General features: G+C 52.4%; 1 protein-coding gene across 1 annotated transcript in view; it reads left to right on the top strand.

The window, feature by feature from the left end:
• The first annotated feature begins 5,159 nt into the window (after window positions 1–5,159).
• LOC123344920 (tripartite motif-containing protein 15-like) overlaps window positions 5,160–21,261 on the top strand; it is a 346,226-nt gene continuing 330,124 nt past the window's right edge. The window contains exons 1-6 of the mRNA XM_044981421.1: window positions 5,160–5,548; window positions 13,170–13,265; window positions 13,832–14,062; window positions 14,362–14,384; window positions 15,276–16,920; window positions 18,134–18,193. Of these exons, the coding sequence (XP_044837356.1) occupies window positions 5,468–5,548; window positions 13,170–13,265; window positions 13,832–14,062; window positions 14,362–14,384; window positions 15,276–15,399 (555 nt within the window). The 5' untranslated portion in view covers window positions 5,160–5,467 and the 3' untranslated portion in view covers window positions 15,400–16,920; window positions 18,134–18,193. The remainder of the gene's footprint in view (window positions 5,549–13,169; window positions 13,266–13,831; window positions 14,063–14,361; window positions 14,385–15,275; window positions 16,921–18,133; window positions 18,194–21,261) is intronic.

The following is a 21,261-nucleotide window of genomic DNA, read 5'->3' as shown; positions in this document are numbered from 1 at the left end:
CAGGCACCGACACTCCCTCCTCTGGCCTTTGTCTCTTTTCCAGGCATTAGGAGGCCACCTGATCTCTTTGTTCTCCAACACCTTCAGTTGGCAGCTTGCAGGAGTGCGGCCCAGGCCATCAGTTGCCCGGAGACAGGGTTTCGGCCATTCTCTGTACAGATGGCATCACACTGGCACTCTAGGGCTCTACAACAATCACAGCCCCTTATCCCACCATCTAGATCCTTGAGAAATGCATAGGGGAAACTGAGGCACCAACACAGTATTCAGAGAAACCATTAAGAGCATTCCCACTTTGTAACACCTGTATATGACTATATACTTTAAAGGGGTGTAAAATAATCAAGTATTGTGCTAAACACAACGATACTCCAAACTGACCACCAAGTTTAAGTTGCACGTTTTTCCCCTCAGGTGAGGGCTCTGGGGTGGGGCTGGGGATGAGGGTTTCACAGTGCAGGAGGGTGCTCAGGGTTGGGGTGCTGGGGGGCGCAGGCTCTGGGGTGAGGCAAGGCTGGGGATAAGGAACTTGGGATGCAGACAGGCTGCCCCAAGGCTAGGGCCAGAGAGGACTCCCCCCCACCCCGTTACCAGCAGCAGCAAGCTCCAGGGGAGGGACCCCTCCTCTCCCCGCTCCGCAGCACACTCACTCTGCACCACAGTCAAGGCACATGCTCCTAGGGACTCTCTTAGGTCCAGAAAGCCCACTCGCTTCCCCTATGGTGGGTACCGGGTGTCATGGAGTCCCCAGGTAATGCTCTGGAACTGCTCCCCACCAAGCCAGTCAGGACTTTGGGGAGCCTCCTCTCCCTCGGAGCAGAGTTTTTCAGGGCAAGAAGCTCACATGTCTTCACCTCCTGGGTCTCTCCTTGGAGCATTCAGCATCCTCTGCCCCTCTGTGCGCTTCCCCCAGTGAGCCCGCCCCGGTGGGGTCCTGGGGAAGCCAAAGGGTCCTGTACCCCCACTTCACAGTCAGACGTGACTCTCGGCCAGCCAGCCAGACAAACAGAGGTTTATTCGATGACAGGAACACAGTCTAACACAGAGCTTGTAGGTACAGGGTCCATTCTGGGCGCAGTGAGCCAGACCCGCCCTGTCTGCACTTCACTCCTCGTCCCCAGCCAGCTCCAGACTCCCAAACACCCTCCAGCTCCTCCTCTCTGCTCAGTTTCTTTCCCCGGGCCAGGAGGTCACCTGACCTCTTTGTCTCCAACACCTTTAGCTGGCACCTTTGCTCTGTAGCAATCACACACCCTTATTCCACCACCTGGATACTTAAGAACTGCATAGGGGACACTGAGGCACCAACACAGTATTCAGAGAAAACATTAAGAACATTCCCAGTTCATCACACCGGGGTGGGGGGTTGCCATCATGTGTGGCCTCCCCACCCCTGCTGCTGCCTCTGGGTGCCGGGGTGGGGGAGAGACCTCCCAAGCACCTGTGTGCCTCCTTCCTCCTCCTCTCTCCCTCTTCCCCTCCCCTGGTGCTCCAAGAGGCTGCTAGCCACTGATCTTTATAACCTTAGGCAGAAGCAGCACAAACAAAGAAAAGAGGCACTTGCTGTTTTATTTTAGGCAGGGAAGCTTGGAGGTGGGGGCAGGGGAGAAACCCAGCTCCAAATATTGGTGGAGCAGAGCCCTCAGCCTTGAATATTCCTGGTGCTTAAGCACATCAAGCCCATATAAGATGCCACCCCTGCATGGGTGGGAAGCAAGAAGGGGGAAACATCAAGAAGGGGAGCAAGGACTTAGAAAAGAAACAAGAGCGAGAGAAAGGGGCAGGGAGAGCGATAGGAAAGGAGAGGGGGGAAAACTCCCCACTGCTTGTGTCTCCCATCCACCTTCTTCCCACAGCCATCAGTGGCGCTGTGTGGTGAGGGGGGAGCAGCCATCACCAGGCGCTAAGCCGGGGTGGGGCACAGAGTGACCACAGTGTCTTTACACAGGGGTGTCAGTGAAGGCAGCTTGTAGCTGAGTGTAATGATTTTAATACACTGTAATTCATGGTAATGTAATGCTGTAGTTCACTGCTATTTTAATAATGACATTGTGTGATACCCGTGATAGACACACATTCAATAACTAGAGTATGAAAGAAGTGTATAAATATGCTGAAAATTGTCAGTTCTGGGGACAGACTGAGCCCCCCCAGACACACACACCTCACCCTTAAGGCAGGAGGGGGCAGAAAGGAGTGAGCAGTAGGTAGGAGGAGGCTGTCAGGGGAGGGGACCTGGGGGAGGGGGCAGAGCAGGTGCAGGAAGCCGTGGAGTGGGGTAAAGTGGGGGCTTGGCCTCAGGGAAGGAGGAGGAGCCGGGATGGGGCACCCACTGGCACAACCAAAAGTCAGCACCTCTGGCGCGTGGGGTGGTACTAGTGGCAGGAGCGAAGGCAGGCAGGTGGGCATGTGGAAGCCCTGGCCGTGCCGGAAGAGCCCCCAGCAGCGCAATTGACAGCTCACTGGGCACCAGCCAGCACAGGCGCAGCACCGCCCAAATGTCAGACAGATGGAGTCCACATGGGCGCAGCTTGTGCATGCGGGCACCAGTGGGGGCCCATTGAGTGTTCTGCCCTGGGGCCCGGAATTGCTGTTGTTGGGCCTGGGGGGACTCTGCTCATGTCCTGCTTGGGGCCCACAGCCCAGCGCTGTGCGTTCCCATAGCTTGTCCTCTGTGACCGTTTCCCTTTAAGAACATAAGAACGGCCGTAGCAGGTCAGACCAAAGGTCCATCTAACCCAGTATCCTGTCTATCGACAGTGGCCAATGGCAGGTGCCCCAGAGGGAGTGAACCTAACAGGCAATGATCAAGTGATCTCTCACCTGACATCCATCTCCACCCTCTGACAAACAGAGGCTAGGGACACCATTCTTACCCATCCTGGCTAATAGCCATTAATGGACTTAACCTCCATGAATTTATCCAGTTCTCTTTTAAACGCTGTTATCGTCCTAGCCTTCACAACCTCCTCAGGGAAGGAGTTCCACAGGTTTACTGTGCACTGTGTGAAGAAGAACTTCCTTTTATTTGTTTTAAACCTGCTGCCTATCAATTTCATTTGGTGACCCCTAGTTCTTGTATTATGGGAATAAGTAAATAACTTTTCCTTATCCACTTTCTCCACATCACTCACTGTGCTGTGTTAGATCAATGATGACACTCATTTAGGGGATTCTCTTGGGTAACTGAGAGAGATTTATGGTCTGAATTCTGTCTACACACAGACCAATGAATAAAATATTTCAATTGATAATAAATGAAAATTAGAGATACACAAAGTAAGAACAAGGCTGCTTGAGAACTTATTTGTGTTTGATTGAAGGACAGTGACTCTGCATCTTTTGACAGGTGATGCGACCATCTGTGTTTTCATGTTTATAAAGCTTCAGCTTTTTGAAACTTGGTGTCTGTTGACATTAAATCATTGGGGTCTGACTTGGTATTGATGTATCCTGCATAATTTCCAGCAACTGTGAAAAGTGAAATTGAGAACAATTGGAAGGAAATGCTAAACCCAGAGTTTTGTGCAATTGTGAAAATTTAACTCAATAAATATTGAAAAAATGCTTAAAACTAGCTGCAGTACTATCTGTTAAATATATATATAATTTCTATACATAAAATGAATTCTACCAAGCCTGACTATTCTTCCTTAGACACACACACTCTGCTCCTTTCAGGGTATCTCCATAGGAAGATGCCCACCAGCCACAGGGCCCTGGGGCACATGTCACACAAACGCCTGCAGGCTGCAATGTTTTGTGATGATGGGCTCAGTATTGGCCCAAGGAGAAAAAAAGACAGGAAGAGCCTGGGGCAGCTGGAGTTGGGGGGAGGGGAGTGGGCAGGATTGTTACAAATTTTAAACCTGTAAAACTTCTTTCCAGCTCTTAGCTGGCATTTATATTTACCGTAAAATCACCCTTCAGCTCAAGGGTTGCTCCTCCAGATTAATGAGCTGTTTACGGTTTCCTGCCTTGTCACTAGCACACACCAGCTGCCTCTGCCCTTAACCCAGGGAGCCCCTGTAGCTCGGCTGGTCCCAGGTGGGTGGTTAGATGTTCAGCAAGACCCAGCCACGCCAAGGCTCCTCTGCACACACATTGTCACTGAACTCACTCAAGGGGGTTTAGTTCCCACCTTGTGTTGTTCCAGTGCAAGTCTGTGAGTGACTGTGGACACCCTCACTCAGTGGTGAGCTGGAGCCGGTTCCCACAGGTTCCCAAGAACCGGTTGCTAAAATTAGACCTCCGTGGAGAACCGGTTGTTAAAGGGCCAGGGGTGGGCAAAGAACTCCGGTCCACGGGCCGGACCATCCTGTTGCTCCCAGGATTCCCAGCTGGGGAGGCTGAGGCTCCCCCAGCCCTTGCCCCCAGCTGCAGCGTGGCCAGCTGCTGGCATCAGCTGGGCAGCTCAGCTGAGCTCCAGAGTTGCTTTGAGCTGCCAGCAACATAAAGGGGGAGGAGGCTGCAAGCTCTAGGGCTGCTGGGTGGGGCAAGTGGGGCAATTTGCCCCAGGCCCTGCAGGGGCCTCCCGCCCCACAAGTATGTCTCCGCCTGCCCCGGCCCCTCCCCTGCTCCTCCCCTTAAATCAGAACTTTTTATAGGGAACCGGTTGTTAAAATTTTGGCAGCTCATCACTGCCCTCACTGTGAATTAAGAATGGTCTCGTTCGACTGAGGGCACGTCTACACAGCACCTGGGAGATGTGATTCCCAGCTTGGGTACACATACACATGCTGACTGCTGGTTCAACCACACTACCAAGAGCAATGTGGCCACAGCGCCAAGGGGGTGGCTTGGACTAGCTGGACGAGGACAGTCCTGCCTGACCCCCGCCTGGACATGTGCTGTGTAGAAAGACCCTGAGTTTAAGTTGTTGTGATCTTGTTTGTATCCGTCCCACCTTTTCCTTTCCTTCTCTTTCTGCTCCTTTACACCCCTCTCCTGGCGTATGTAGTTCCTGCTTCCTTCTTTCCTTATCTTTCTCCTGCTCCACCTCCCGGCCTCTCCTTTCTCTTCATCTCATTCTGCACCTGTGCAGCTGATAAGAGGTGGGGCAGGGACTGCCCATAATCAGCAAAAGCATTTCTGCTGCAGAGAGAACAGAAGCCCAGAGATCCCAGCAGCCATGGCCTCAGCGACTCCTGTACAGGAAATCCAAGAGGAAATCAAATGTCCCTTCTGCCTATAATATCTGACGGACCTAGTCACCATACACTGTGGGCACAACGTCTGCGGAGGCTGCATCACTCAGCACTGTGAGACATGGGCAGAGGTGGGCTCTGACCCTTTGTGCTGCCCTAGCTGCAGAGCCCGAATCCGGAAAGGGGCTCTCCGGAATAACTATCAGCTAGGAAACATAGTGGAAAAAATCAAACAACTGCATTTCAAACCAGGAAAAGAGACTCTGTGTGAGAGACACGGCAAAGCCCTGGATCTGTTGTGTGAAGAGGACGGGGAAGCCATGTGTGTGGTTTGTGAGAGATCCCCAGAGCACAGATCTCACACGGTGCAGCTCATGGAGGACGCTGCCCAGAAATACAAGGTAGGACACATTCTGGATCCAGGTTAATTCAATCCTTCCCTTTTCAGACTCAGAGCCACAGAATCTCCCCTGTTCTCTGGCTCCACCTAAATCTCTGCCCTGCAGGCTCCTTCCTCTGGGCAGGTGCAGGGAGCCTTGGCCACAGATGGCACCCAGCCTATCAACCCCACATTGTTCATTAGGGAGAGGTGGGCACTAGAGCTCTGTGTGAGGCATTTTCCTCGCACACCGGACTGAAGCAAGATGCAGGGAGGCACTGCCAGCAGGGCATTCACATGAATAATGAACAAATCAGCCCCCACTCTGCTGCATGGAACAGACGGGCTCTGGAACAGAGAGGGCCAAGGGGTCATGGCTCTCCCACTATTCCCCACAGCCCGGTCCCCTGCCTCTCCTCTTCCCCCTAAGGCCCCACCCAGGTTGGAAGCTGGAGCCCGGCCTGAATAAGCCCAGGGAGCCCAGGCATCTGTGGGGAGCCGCAGACTCTTTACCTGCCCAGGGCAGGCTGAGGGTCCATGGCTCCCCACAGGTGCCAGTGCAGCTCTTCTTCTGACCCAGCTCCAGCTTCCAGCTTGGCCCGGGCGGGGGTTGGGACTCAGGAGCCAAAGAGCCACAGCCAGGCCATGGTAAGAGCTGCGCGCAGCTGCAGGGAGCCACAGACCCTCCACTTGCCCAGGGCAGAGAGCCTGGGGGTCAGGGACATGGGCTGGGGGCTGCTCTCAGATCCCCCCAACCCTGGGCAGATGGAGGGACCTGGGCTCCGCAACTCAGCTCCAGCTTCTGGGTTGGCCGGGTACAGGGCCTTTGGGGAAGAGGCAGGCAGGGCAGGGGCACAGAGGGGGCAGGGCCTCATGGCACCTCCAATTTTAGGAAGAATCTTTCACCCCTGATGGAACATATCTACAGGAGTGGGTTTAAGCACTGGTACTATGGGTTCTTCCCTAGGGACCCACCTCTGGAGTCACATGATTAAAACAGAACTTCAGGTTTCATAATAAAAAAATCCGCAACCAAAAAGTAATTTTCTAGCCCATAGGATTGAAAAGAAAAGTTTGAGTGAGTTAAAACTTTCAAGCCTCACTGACAGAGTGCCGTGTGCCTGAGTCTGCACAGAGCCTGAGCCAATAGCTCTGGGAAGAGGTAACTGCCCCACGGATCTCAATAGGGTGGTCACTCCAAGAACTACTGTTCTGGGGTCCTCAGCCACCTTGCCCCATGTGGTGGGGAAAGGGCTCAGCTGGCAGTGAGCCACTCTGCTGTTTTCTTCCTCCCTCCTCGACCGACAGGGGCAGTGCTACTGCCAGGGGAAATGCTGCCTCCTTGCTGTTGGGTGTCCCTGCCACAGGCATCCCAATACATCTGGGGGCACATGCCTCCACCACATGTTGCCTCTTTAGCCTTGGGTAGACACGGAGCAGCAGGGGCTGTGACATCAGTGCCTTCTCCTGGTGGGGGAGGGACTGAGGTGGGCCTTAGTCCCTCCATCACCATGGCACCCTGCCCCCGATCCTCCTCTGCCCACTCCCCCTCCCCCTCCAAGAAGGCACCTAAGAGCTACCCAGGGAGACCAGGCCCTCCAGATGCCCTGGGCAGCACATGGGCCAGAGGCTGCTCTCAGGCCCTCCAGTCCCCCACCCAGGGCAAATGAAGCGTCCGAGGCTCCCCACAGTTGCCTGGGCTCCCTGAGTGGCTCTCACTGTGGCCTGGCTCTCATTTCCAGCCTGGATGGGGGGAGGGCCCTTGGGAGAAAAGGAAGAGCAGGGGACAGGGCCACAGATCTTGTGGTTGTTGCCCTCCCACCTTCTACGCAAGTTCCAACACTCCCGGGCAGGGCTGTCCCTAGCCATTTTGGTTCCCTACGCAGTCTTCCTGGGGTGGGGGCGCTGTATGGGCCCCAGGCCTCCGTGGGAGGGGCTGGCTTTGGGCGGGGTCAAGGGGGAAACACCCCCCAGCACGGCCAGTGGAGCGGGTTGGGGCCGGGGTGCTCCACCTCCTGCCGCTGGGTGAGTGCAGGCCGCCCCCTGCTGCAGTCCTCAGGGGAGCTGGGGCAGGAAGAGGCAGAGCAGGGGTGGGGGCTTTGGGGAATGGGTGGAGTGGGGCGGGGCTAGAGCAGAGCAGGGGTGGGAAGAGGAGGTGCTGTGGCAGGGCCATGCTGAATAGGCTGGGCAGGGGCTGGAGCACCACGCAGCGGTGTTGGGCACCAGGAAATGTGGTGCCCCAAATTTCCTGGTGCCCTACACAGCTGCGTCCTTTGCATGTGGGTACAGACAGCCCTGCTCTTGGGCCCAAGATTGGCCGGGACTCAGTGGCCCTGTGTGTTAATCTGCCACTGGCCCTTAGTAAAGAGAAATGGTGCAACATAGAAACCTCAGGCCAAACAGGCAGCTGGTGAAGGAGATAGAAACAGCTGGGATTAGAGGCAGCGAAGGGAGCAGGAAGGCAGCGGGTGTGTGGGAAACACCAGGAGCCTCTGCAAACCTTCTGTGAAGAGGATCAAACTTCTTCATGCCTGGTTTGAGACAGAGCTCACATGTTTCAGAGTAGTAGCCGTGTTAGTCTGTATTCACAAAAAGAACGTGGAGTACTTGTGGCACCTTAGGGATGTCTACACTACCCGCCGGATCAGCGGGTAGCGATCGGTTTATCTGGGATTGATATATCGCGTGTCATCTAGACGCGATATATCGATCCCCGAACGCGCTCCTGTCGACTCCGGAACTCCACCAGGGCGAGTGGCGGTAGCAGAGTCAACAGGGGGAACCGCGGCCATCGATCCCGCGCCGTGAGGATGGGAGGTAAATCAAAATAAGATACTTCGACTTCAGCTACGCTATTCCCGTAGCTGAAGTTGCATATCTTACATCAACCCCTCCCCCTGGTGTAGACCAGGCCATAGAGACTAACACATTTATTTGGGCATAAGCTTTCAGGGGCTAGAACCCACTTCATCAGATGCATCGAGTGGAACATACAGTAAGAAGATTGTATATATAAGATTGTATATACATATACACACACAAAGAGAACATGAAAAGGTGGAGGTTGCCGTACCAACTCTAATAGGTGACTCAATTAAGGTGAGCTATTATCAGCAGGAGAAAAAAAACTTTTTTAGTGATAATCAGGATGTCCCTGTTCAAACAGTTGACAAGAAGGTGTGAGTAACAGTAGGTGAAAACTTAGCATGGGGAAATAAATATCAATTTGTGTAAAGACCGAGCCACTCCCAGTCTTTATTCAAGCCTAATTTAATGGTATCCAGTTGGCAAATTAATTCCAGTTGAGCAGTCTCTCATTGGAGTCTGTATTTGAAGTATTTTTGTTGAAGAATTGTCACTTTTCAGTCTGTTACTGAATGGCCAGAGAGGTTGAAGTGTTCTCCTACTGGTTTTGGAATGTTACGATTCCTGATGTCAGATTTGTGTCCATTTATTCTTTTGTGTTGAGACTGTCCGGTTTGGCCTATGTACATGGCAGGGGGACGTTGCTGGCACATGATGGCATATATCACAATGGTAGATGTGCAGGTGAACGAGCCCCTGATGGTGTGGCTAATGTGATTAGGTCTTATGATGGTGTCACTTGAATAGATGTGTGGACAGAGTTGGCACCGGGCTTTGTTGCAAGGACAGGTTCCTGGACTAGTGTTTTTGTTGTGTGATGTGTTATTGCTGGTGAGTATTTGCTTCAGGTTGGGAGGCTATCTATAAGCAAGGACTGGTCTGTCTCTCAAGATCTGTCTTTCAGGATAGTAGATCCTCGATGATGCGCTGGAGAGGTTTTAGTTCGGGGCTGAAGGTGACGGCTAGTGGTATTCTGTTACTTTCTTTGTTGGACCTGTCCTGTAGTAGGTGACTTCTGGGTACCCTTCTGGCTCTGTCAAGCTGTTTCTTCACTTCAGCAGGTGGGTACTGTAGTTTTAAGAATGCTTGATAGTGATCCTGTAGGTGTTTGGGGGATTGGAGCAAATGCATTTGCATCTTAGAGCTTGGCTGTAGACATTGGATTGTATGGTGTGTCTTGGATAGAAGCTGGAGGCATGTAGGTAAGTACAACGGTCAGTAGGTTTCCAGTATAGGGTGGTGTTTGTGTGACCATCGCTTATTAGCACTGTAGTGTCCAGGAAGTGGATCGCTTGTGTGGATTGGTCCAGGGTGAGGTTGATGATGGGATGGAAATTGTTGAAATCATGGTGGAATTCCTCAAGGGCTTCTTTTCCATGGGTCCAGATGATGAAGATATCATCAATGTAGTGCAAGGAGAGTAGGGGCGTTAGGGGACAAGAGCTGAGGAAGTGTTGTTCTAAGTCAGCCATAAAAATGTTGGCACACTGTGGGGCCATGCGGGTACCCATAGCAGTGCCGCTGATTTGAAGGTACACGTTGTCCTCAAATGTGAAATAGTTGTGGGTGAGGACACAGTCACAGAGTTCAGTCACCAGGTTTGCCATGACATTATCGGGGTACTGTTCCTGATGGCTTGTAGTCCATCTTTGTGTGGAATTTTGGTGTAAAGAGCTTCTACATCCAGAGTGGCCAGGATGGTGTTTTCTGGAAGATCACCGAAGGACTGTAGTTTCCTCAGAAAGTCAGTGGTGTCTCGAAGATAGCTAGGAGTGCTGGTAGCGTAGGGCCTGAGGAGAGAGTCAACATAGCCAAACAATGCTGCTGTCAGGGTGCCAATGCCTGAGATGATGGGGCATCCAGGATTCCCAGGTTTATGGATTTTGGATAGCAGATAGAATACCCCTGGTCGGGGATCTAGGGGTGTGTCTGTGTAGATTTGTTCCTGTGCTTCTTCAGGGAGTTACTTGAACAGATGGTGTAGTTTCTTTTGGTAACCGTCAGTGGGATCAGCAGGTAAAGACCTGTAGAATGTGGTGTTACAGTGTTGTCTAGCAGCCTCTTGTTCATATTCCAACCTATTCATGATGACGACAGCACCTCCATTGTCAGCCTTTTTTCTTGTAATGTCAGAGTTGTTTCTGAGGCTGTGGATGGCCTTGTGTTCTGCACGGATGAGGTTATGGGGCAAGTGATGCTGCTTTTCCACCATTTCAGCCCATGCACGTCGATGGAGGCACTCTATGTAGAAGTCCAGTCTGTTGTTTCGACCTTCAGGAGGAGTCCAGGCAGAATCCTTCTTTTTGTAGTGCTGGTAGGAAGGTTTCTGTGGGTTAGTATATTGTCAGTATAGGTGTGTTGGAAATATTCCTTGAGTCGGAGACGTCGAAAGTAGGATTTTAGGTCACCACAGAACCTGTATCATGTTCATGGGCCTGGAGGGGCAAAAGCAGCTCCCATGGAGGTCCCATGGAGGAGGCTGCCCAGGCCTACAAAGGAAGGAATTGCTGATAAGTTGGATATTTTATCAAGCTATTAATTGGAGTAACAACTTTGGATTTTAAATACAGCTTAATTTCATAGCAAGTTGCCTACCATGGCTATTGGTGTAACTGCATCACTGAGCTCTGTATATCCTCCATTGTGTGAAGCATACTATAAAAAGCAAATTATGCAGCATGAAGACTTTAAAGATGCCCAGTGCGAGAAACATGTCTCTGAGAAGCTGAATTCTTTTCCAAACCATTTCCCACTTTGGGTCACTTGGGCAAGAGGGTCCCATGGCTGCCGAGAACCCAGTGTAACTGCATACCTCTGCTCTGTAACGCCTTTGTTGAGTGATAGATGCTGGAAAAAGTAAATGATATGGCAGTGTGGCAAGAGAGATATAGGACCTGAGAAATTTAAAGATGTCTGATGTGAGATAGTTTTTTCTGAGAAGCTGGCTCTTCTTCAAACCCAGCTCCCACTGGTGACATCTGGGAACTTTCTACAGAACAGATGTTGTTAAATGACCAGTAAGGTTTAAGACACTTGCAGGCCAGTCTATCTGAGAGTGTTGCCTTCAGAGTGGAGAATAGGCAGTTACAAGCTGTTGTTGTTACTGATTTGTACCACAGTGTTTATTATCACTATTTGCATCTCAGTAGCCCCAACAGACCCCAAATGAGATCTGACCGTGATTGTTCTGGGCGCAGCTGCTGGCTTCCTCATTTCCACAGGGGTGCTCAACCCATGCTTGTCGTGGGGTGAGTACCTGCTCCTGCCCTGTGGGGCTTAAAACAGCCCAGGAGGGGGCTGTGGCTGGGGCAAGAAGCCTGGGCTGATTGGGGGAAAGCAGGCTTAGCTGTGGCCGGGTCCCAGTCAGGCCCAGCTGGCCCCTATAAAAAGGCTGGGAGCCAGGAGCTCAGCAGTCTCCCTCTGCCTGTAGGGGGAGAAGGGCCTGGCTGCAGGGAGCTAGATAAGGTACCTAGAGTGGAGCAGGGCTGGGGAAAGGCAGAGGCTGCGGCCTAGTGTAAGGCCAAGAGGTACTGGGGGTTGCAGGGGGCAGCCCAGGGGTAGGCAAAGGCAGCAGGTCTGAACCGCTTTGCTGATGATGAGTGGCGGATACTGCAGTCTGCCCCAGGGAACGGGGGCTAGATGGAGACTGGGCAGTAGCCAATACTGAGGCAAAGTGGAGATAGTGGGGGGGGGCTCCCCTGGGAGGGGGAGACCCAGTTAAAAGGGGCACTGGGGTCCAGGGAGGGACTTGGGCCCAGAGGACAGGTGGATCACTGGCCTGCAGAGGGTGCTCTGGCCTGGAATTTGAGCTAATTCCTGTAAATCACCAGCAGGAGGTGCTGCAGGGATGAGTCCGGCCGTCTACAGTGCTCCACCCTAGGCCCTGCCCCCCACTCCACCCCTTCTCCCAAGGCCCCACCTCACCTGGCCTCCTCCCAGCCCCCTCTTCTCACCTGTACCACCTCCTCCCCTGAGTGTGCCCCATCCTCTCCCCCTGAGCACCTCCAACCCACTACTGAGCAACTGATCTGAGACAGGTGGGAGGCACTGATCAGTTGGGCCACCAGTGGGGGCTGAGCGCACCATATAGGTGCTTGAGCCTATGTTGCTGGGCCCTGCACAAACCCCAGCGAGGGACAATCTCTGCCCTGAACAGGCTACAGTCTAACTCGACAAGATGGAAAAAGGGTGGGAGGGGAAACAGAGGCACTGAGAGGGGGGCAGTTTGACTCGCCCAGTGTCATCCAGCAGGTCCGTGACAGAGTTGGGAATAGAACTTAAGTCTCCTAAGGCCCAAGTTGAGCAACCACACCACTAGGCCATGCTGCCACTCCAGCAGCAGCCCTGAGCAATGATGAAGTGAGCCCATTAAAAGGGACAGAGGCCCTGATAAAACTCCCAGGCCAAGCAGGGAGACAAGGTTTCTGGGATTTATCTCTTTGGTAGTTTGATCTTTTCAAAATTAAATGTAGTGATTCACCACCATGTGTTCCCATTTTCCTGTTCTGTTCTGTAATACTAATGAATTAATAAATACCAGGCAAGCTTGGATAATTCAGGTCTTTCTCCAGTTACTAAAAAGACTGAACCTGAATTGGTAACATGCCAGAATATGACACATCCCCAGTCTTCATTCTTAGATTTCTTTTCCTTGGTGACTCTAATGCCATGAACCTATTAGGACCAACAGTTAAATTGGATTTGTGTGGGAAAATATCCCCCTACGCACCCCTCTCAAACTCGAAATAAAACCTCCCAAATCATCTCTGTTTCTACAGGAAAAAATCCAGGCTCATTTGAAGACTCTGAGGGAGGAGAGAGAAAAGCTGCTGGGATCTAAAGTGACTAGAGAGGAGAAAAGCCCGAAGTATCTGGTAGGTGCCTCTTGTTACTGATGTGCAAAGACTTGTGGTGAGAGGTCTGTTTGTAGGCAGATTCCTCTGTGGCACTGGTGAATGTGGGCATGTCTGTTTCTCCATGATCATGGATTTTTCTCTGTTAGATTCATGTGCAGAATCTAGACTTCCTTCCATTCCAGTGAATGAATTAATTTCTAGTGGCTTTGCCTGGGTCTGTGTCATTTCTTGCATTATTAAATCATTTGATTTTCCTCCCCCACCCCCTGGGAACTTCTATCAGTGTAATGCTGATTCCTGACTCCCGCTGCTCAGGATCTTCATGCTCAGGGTTCATTGATAATGCAAAGTTTTAACCAGGTCAGATGTGAAAACATCCCTTTTTAGAGACACGGGGAGAAATGGAAAAAGGTGTGAGGGAAACTTTTTCCTGGTAACCACAGGGTAGAGTCAAGTGTCAGAAACCTTAAGGGTTACAAAGAAGTTTTCCCTCCTGCACACTCAGCACTCAATGAAAGGATCCCCTCCTCCCCCTCTAGGCTGCCTCCATGTCCCTGACCAGCCCTTTCCCTGTAGCTTTACAGAAACAGATAGAAAAGAAGAGGCAGCAAATTGTAGCTGATTTTCAGCAATTGCACCAATTCCTGGAGGAACAAGAGGAGCTCCTGCTGGCCCAGCTGGAAAAGCTGGAGGAGGAGATAATGAAGATACAGAATGAAAATATCACCAAAGTCTCTGAGGAAATTTCCCATCTCAGTAACCTGATCAGTGAGCTGGAGGGGAAGTGTCAGAAGCCAGCAAGTGAATTCCTGCAGGTGAGACTGAGTTAGAAATACTCCAGATCCCAACACAGGGACAGGAGAGCTCCTAAAACATGGGTACAAGTGTCCAGCAGTCAGAGATCACAGAATAACTCCATGTGTGCATTATTGAAATGTGAATGACTATTGTTCATTGCAAAGTCGCAGACACATTGGCACTAGAAATAGAAAAGACTCATTACCTTGGCTCTGGGACCAGGACAGAGCCTCTCTTCCCCATACTTGCAAAATCCCTTCTTTGGAATTTGAAGTGTGTGTCAGGTGGGCCTGAAATTCTCTCTCTTTCTCTCCAGGACATCAGAAGCACCTTGTCCAGGTATGTGTCTCTTTCTTACTCCCCCTTACACTTCACAATGCTGGGAAAGAGCTTGCACCACATCTCCACATGAATCTACAGCATAAGAATGGCCATACTGGGTCAGATCAAAGGTCCACGTAGCCCAGCAGCCTGTCTTCTGATGGTGCTCAGTGTCAGGTGTCCCAGAGGGAATGAACAGAACAGGGAATCACCAAGTGATCCATCCCCTGTTGCTCATTCCCAGCTTCTGACAAACAGGCTAGGGACACCATCCCTGCCAAAATGTGTGGGGAAGGTCACGTGTTGGACACAAAATTCTCAAATGAACTTTATCCTGATGTTCTCACCCTTTTATAGAAGACTCTGGAATTCTCCATTCAGTGGGAAGGCCTGACCTCAAGTATTTCCTTGAGATGTCACGTCCCTGGGGGACTGGCTGCATCAGGATTGTGGGGATGGACTATGGGCCTGTCACTGCTGGGTCCTGGTCACTATTCAGCCCAGGGCAGTAGTTTTCAAGAGCCTTTCCCCATCTGAGGGCTGTTTGGAGACCTGTGTGGAATGAGCTGGGGAAGGGGTAGTTGGTGTCTCAGTCTAGTTCCTAGAGGCAGATTTCTACAGCACTTCACCTGGGAACCTCCTGACCCTCAGAGCATGGAGGCCAAGGAGCGAATTGGCCATGGAGACTCAATTCCCCTTTTATCCCCAGAGCTGGTCTCTCCAGGCCAGAGTTAAATGGGATCTTCAGAGTGAAGGTTTGACTGGCAGAGCGTGAACTACACCTGCTCTGAGGCTGGGAGAAGCAGAGGAATTCTAACTCCAGGCCCATTAGAGCAGCAACTTTCACTGACAACAAATTATAAAGTGTCACTAAGTAAAATGTAACCATGTGAAACTGTTTCTCTCCAGGTGTGAGAAGGGGAAGTTCCAGCAGCCAGAGGAGATTTCTCCTGAACTGGAAAAGAGACTCAGCGATTTGTCCCAGAAAACTCTTGCTCTCATGGAGCCTCTGAGGAAGTTCAAAGGTACCTAGAAGGGATCTAGAGTGGAAATTGGGAAAAGCTTTTGTGGCTGTGGGAGGAGAATGGCTCTTGGCAATTGGTTCATAGTTAGATGATGCTTCTCTTTAATTCTTGGGTGAGAATGTCACACACTTGGGGTCCAAGTCACCCTGATTGATTGATTCAAACCTTTGTTTCTACCAAAAGCCTGCCTTGCCATTACAGTTACTCTTAAAGTAAGAAATGACAGACATACAGAAAGACGAACTAGCCAATTATCTTCTCCTGGGCCATAGGCAGGTCACAGTGAATTTCTCCTATGAAGCTCCGAGAACCCCTTACAATGTCTGACATATTATGCGTGTCCAAATGATGTATGTATTAGTTCTTTTCCAATCATCTTTGAGTGTTATGAATATTAAATAGCGTATATAGCTCATACAATACACATACATGAACTTCCTAATTGGCAGGTCTTTGGATGTCCAAGCTATGTTCATGTTGTTGTTCTCTTTTCTGATTGAAATATTATTAAGATTCAGATTTCAGCTCAGATTTTTTTAGTAAAAGTCACAGAAAGGTCTCGAGCAATAAACAAAACTTCACGGAAGCCTGTGACCTGTCCGTGATTTTTACTAAAATATCCCTGACAAAGTAGGGAAGAAGGAGGGTCCAGCACCCACAGTGACTGGGGACTCTGGGGTCCCCTCTCCCTCCCCACCCCCCACAGCAGTTGGGAGCTCCAAGGCATCTGCTGCAGCTAGGAACTGCTGAGGGCCCGCTGCCAGCAGCAGCTGAGAGCTGCAAGGCTCCCTGCTGATCTCCATGACATAATAATCCTTATTTCTTACCACTGATTATGCCCAGGTCACTTTCAAGCTTGTCTCCATATCGCAGTTTTTGGAGTTTGCTAACTGCTCCTGGACAGTACATTTTGGGAGTGTTGTCTTTAACCTCTTTGTGTGATCAAAACATCTTTGTCCTACAGAGCAACTTATGAACACATCGCTTCATAACAAGGTCACTTAAGGCAACACTTCCCTTACGTCCAGCAAACTACTCACCAGGCCAAAGCCGAGTCAGTCAGTGCAAACACACAATCGTGGTCTGTCCAAACTGCTGCATAAGAAATGACCCTTGTAGCATTCTCAATACTTAGCATAACAAACAGTGGAAAGCAGACAAATGGAGCAGACGTAGCAGGGGCCCAGGAGTCGGGATGGCTCACATGAATTCATGATTTATTGAAGGTCAGAACATTCGGGCCCCAATTTAGCAAAATGGACTAATTTGGGGCAGCTACGTTTCTCTGTCCCATCTAGAGAGCTGCAGGTGGAGTCAATGCAGGTGCCCCACTCCTCTGAGAACCAGGCCCTAGGGCCTAAAAGTCGCCATCCAAGATATAGACCAGAAATGAGAGGCCGTCTGTTAAAGCTGGACCCAGCCCATCACTCTGCTCTGGTACTGGATGGCAGCTGTGCTGAGCCAATGGGCTTTGGGGAAGGAGAAAGCTCCTCCCACACAGTGAGGAATCCTCCAGCCATGGGCGGCAGGTAACGAAGGCAGGGGAAGGCATCGCCTCCCCAAAAAGACATGGGTGGCCCCGCACACGCTCCAGCCCAGCTCAGGCCCCCTCCTAGCTATGTGCAGCAGGCTGCTCTTGGCCCTTCACTGGGCCTAGCGGCTGCAGAGGGAGGAGTGGCCGGGGTCGGGTCTGGCAGCGCGGCCCCTGCTTCCCGGCCCCCTGGTGCTCTGTGACTGGGAAGGCTGGAGCTGGCCGACACTCCAGGGGCTGGGTGTGCTGGGCAGGAGCTAGCGGCTACAATGGGTCTGGGTGGGCTCCAGTGGGCATGGAAGTAGCTTCAGTAGAAAGGACAGGACTTGGGGGGGGGACGACTGGCCTCCCCAAACCAGCCATTCACCCACCTGCCATGTCTCCAGCACAGGGGCCTCTTGTGCTTCCTCCCCAGCAGCTGCAGGCACAAGGCGGGTTCCTGAGAGGGCTGGGAATGGGGTGGGGGTGGTGAGGGCGGGTGGAAGAGGGAGGGGGGTGGACGAGGGACAGAGCGACGTGGGCCGTGTAAAGCTGGGCCTCTGACACTCTGCACACTGGGCAAGACACACAGGGGCCATTGTCAGAGGGATGTAGCTCTGGCTGGTTCAGAACTTCCTCTGCCTGTGCCAAGGTCTGCACCGGCCCCTGCAGCCACTGAATAGCAGAGTCACAAATGGCCCCTCTCCTCTCGCCTTTTGCCAGCATTGGAATGAATCTGGCCCATAGGGTCAACCTTCCCCTGCCTCAGTTTCCACATATATGAAATGATTTTATTATTATTCCTCTATCTGCCTGTGGAGGGTGGGGGCCCCTTCATGTTGCTCTCTGTAGTGTCAAAGGGACTCAAGTGGGTAAAGTTATTTTTATGCCAAAGTCTTTGTATGATCTGAGTCTAGGTTATGACAAAAGGCCGTAAGTGAATGAGACAAACCAACTGGAGTCTGAAGGGTGGGTTGGGATGAGGAGGGGAAAAGCAAATCTCAGTTGCAGATTGTCTGTCCTGGGATGGTTGTGAGGCTGCAAGGACGTTGGTTCCATTGCTGGGAGATGCCTGAATGAGAGAGGAAAGAGACGGTTTCAGACCTTTCTATATTAAATAACTGAGTGTCTCTGTCTGTTTCTCTGTCATAATTATAAAAGTTACAGAGTGGGGACGCTGTTATAAGTATGAAAGTCTGAAATCTCACCTCTCTTATCCTTTCCCCCTCCAGACACTCTGCCGTCTGCACTGGAGAGAAAAAGCGGGGAACCCCTAGGAGCCCCCAGACTGGGTGAATTTGCAGGTGGAGATTGTCTTTAAATTATGAGAAAATTCCAGAGAAAACATCTTCATGAGATTGTAGCTAAAGTTACCAACCAAACTGACAGCGATCACGACACACACAGCCCCAAAAATAACAGATTCAGTGGATCCAGGAGCCCATGTCCCCCCCCACCCCCCCACTCCCTGCCACACACACACTTTTAAAAGTGGGATGTTCAGGACACTTTTTGACATGGGCATAGTTTGAGGGCAGGGTGCCACGTTCCCCTTCCCCCTCCCCGCACTGCAAGCCTCGGGCAGGCATGGAGTGTCATGAACAGTGTCTGTGCTTTGGGCAGGGCAACTGATCAGCTCCTCCCTGTGTAGCGCAGCCCCTGCCCGCGGCGCCAGCCTCTTTCCAGTCCTGGCCCCTCTCAAAGGCCCCACCACTGCTCCTCTTTCCCAGAGGCCCTGCCCCCTGGCCAGGCCTGAAGCCAGAACCGGGGCCACCACCCAGGTAGCCCAGGCTGCACTGGGGGGCCCTGTACCCTCCACCTCCCCAGGATGCCACATCCTGGAGAGCGGGCACATGGGCCGGAGGCTGCTCTCACAGCCCCCCGTACCCATGTCCAGGGCAGGTGGAGTGTCAGGGGCTCTCCATAGTGGGCAAGTCTCCCAGCCTGGCCAGGGGACACGGCCCCGGTCCGGGCCACGGAGGGGGCGGGGACACACAAACAGTCCTGACACTACCCTTAATGCTGAGTTCATGCCCATTCTGATGACCAGAAACACTCTTAACAGAGTCACCTCTGAACAGAGCTCTCTGCCAGATCCCTCTGCTTCACCTGGTGCAGGGATCTCCCCATCACTCTTCTCCAACATCCTGCCTTTCCTTTGGGCAGGGCTGGGCTCTTGCACTGGAGCTGCTCCCTGCTTCCTGGATTGGGGAGATGCTCTTCCTGTGATGTTGGCAGCTCCTCCCTTCTCTCTGGGCTGGGGATGGGGCTCCCCCAACCAATCCTTCCTCCTCCTCTCTGGTGATGAGTGGCACTTACGCAACACTGCACCTTCCTCTATGTTCCCTGGCCTGGGAGTGGAGGCTGCATTAGGGGAGGGAGTTTCTCGCTCAGTTTTTTAACTGGTACCCGTCCCCTCCTCCATAAAAGCTTCCAACACCTTCCTGGCTGTGCCTCTGCCACTGAGAATGGAGCAGTCCCAAGAGGGGGAGCAGGGAGCTGAAGCTTTTGCAGGCAAAAGAGAAACTAATGAAGTTGGTTGTATTACATAGACTGAGGAGCTGCAGTGACATCTCTGCTCAGTCTCAGGTACCCAGGACAGAGGCAGCTCCCTGGGATCCAGGCCTGTCCCAGTCAGGACAGGGCTGCTGGGGAGTGTGAAAAATGGTCCCAGCCTCCCCCAGGGCTAAGCTCTGCCCCTAACGCTCTGATTCTCTCTCCAGTGAATGTGACTCTGGATCCAGACACAGCTCATCCCATCCTCGTCCTGTCTGAGGATGGGAAAAGTGTGAGACGGAGAGACAAACGGCAGCGACTGCCCGACAACCCTGAGAGATTTGACACTGTGTTCTGTGTGCTGGGCTGTGAGGGATTCACCTCGGGGAGACATTGCTGGGAGGTGGAGGTGGGGGATGAGGAGTTCTGGGCCGTGGGGGTGGCCAGAGAGTCTGTGGGGAGGAAGGGATGGATCAGCCCTAGCCCTAAGGGGGGGATCTGGGCTGTGGAGCAGTGCTGGGGTCGGTTGCAGGCTTTCACCTCCCCTCGCACCCGCCTGCCCCTGATCTGGGCCTCCAGCAGGATCCGGGTTTGTCTGGACTGTGACCGGGGGCAGGTGACATTTATCGATGCTGGTGACGAGGCCCCGATCTTCACTTTCCCGCCGGGCTCCGTCCCTGGGGAGAGAATCCGACCCTGGTTCTGGGTGGGGATGAGATCCCGGCTCAGCCTGTGTCCCTGAGACATGCAGCAGAGGCAGGAACCGGAAATCAGCCTCTCTAGCCTGATGGACCCCAGTCTCTATGACCTTGGAGGACTCCTATCTACCCAGCCCTCAGCACCTCATCTATGTCCCCTGCAAGATCCTCCCCCTCTGGGGCTGCAGGTTGGGCAGAGATGGGGGGCTGGGTAGAGGGCAAAACTAACAGCTGGGATGGGGGTGGGAGGGACAGAGCATGAATCAATCAGGGTTCGGGGGGTTGGGGAGAAGCAGCAGCAGGGGGGAGCATTTTGTACAGATCTGTGGGATTAGATCTCACCAGGATCAGGGCCGGCTCTAACATTTTTGCCGCCCCAAGCAAAAAAAAAAATAGCACCGCCCGACCTCTCCCTGAGCGTCATACCGCCCGAGTCCCCGCAGCCCCCAGCGCCACGTCGGGCCACCCAAATCCCCGCCCCCCCGCCCGAGCATCGCGTCGGGCCGCCCAAGTCGTCGTCCCCCCCGCAGCGTCACGTCGGGCCGCCCAAGTCCCCGCCCCACCCCCAGCGCCGCCTGGCCAAACCACAAACAACAAAAACAAACCCCGATTGCCACCCCCTCCCGAGGTGCCACCCCAGGCACGTGCTTGGTAGGCTGGTGCCTGGAGCCGGCCCTGCCCAGGATCAGCACGAGGGGAAGGGGTAAGATCAGGGAAAGAAGAGAGCAGCCGAGGGGGATGATCTGTGATAGGGAGGAGAGACACAGGGAAATAAAAAGGGATGGAAAGTGGGGCTAGAACAATGATGACTAGAAAAGGACAGTACGAAAGGAAAGGGAACGTGAGCGGGACGGGGAGATTTATTACATGTTACTGAAAGTGAGACTGTAACTCATTAATTCCCTATATTAATTCCTGGCCATTGGTGCAATTTTAGTGCCATAAAGAAAACTGTTCTCCGTAGCTGGGGATCTCCTGGCCGTGCTGCAGTTATTAAGGCTCCTTCTCAGCTCCTTTTACTTTGCTACTTTCCAGCTACTTACTGTAAATAAAACATTACAAAGAATTCTTCATGTTTGTTCCACTTTACTGTCCCAGCTGCAGGTGCTGGGGGCAGCATCATGGGATTTGCTTCCCGACTTGGTTGTGTCCCCCCAGCACCCACA

Source organism: Mauremys mutica, chromosome 12 (assembly GCF_020497125.1).
Source record: "Mauremys mutica isolate MM-2020 ecotype Southern chromosome 12, ASM2049712v1, whole genome shotgun sequence".
NCBI lineage: Eukaryota > Metazoa > Chordata > Testudines > Geoemydidae > Mauremys > Mauremys mutica.
This window is presented reverse-complemented; position numbering and strand designations above follow the sequence as displayed.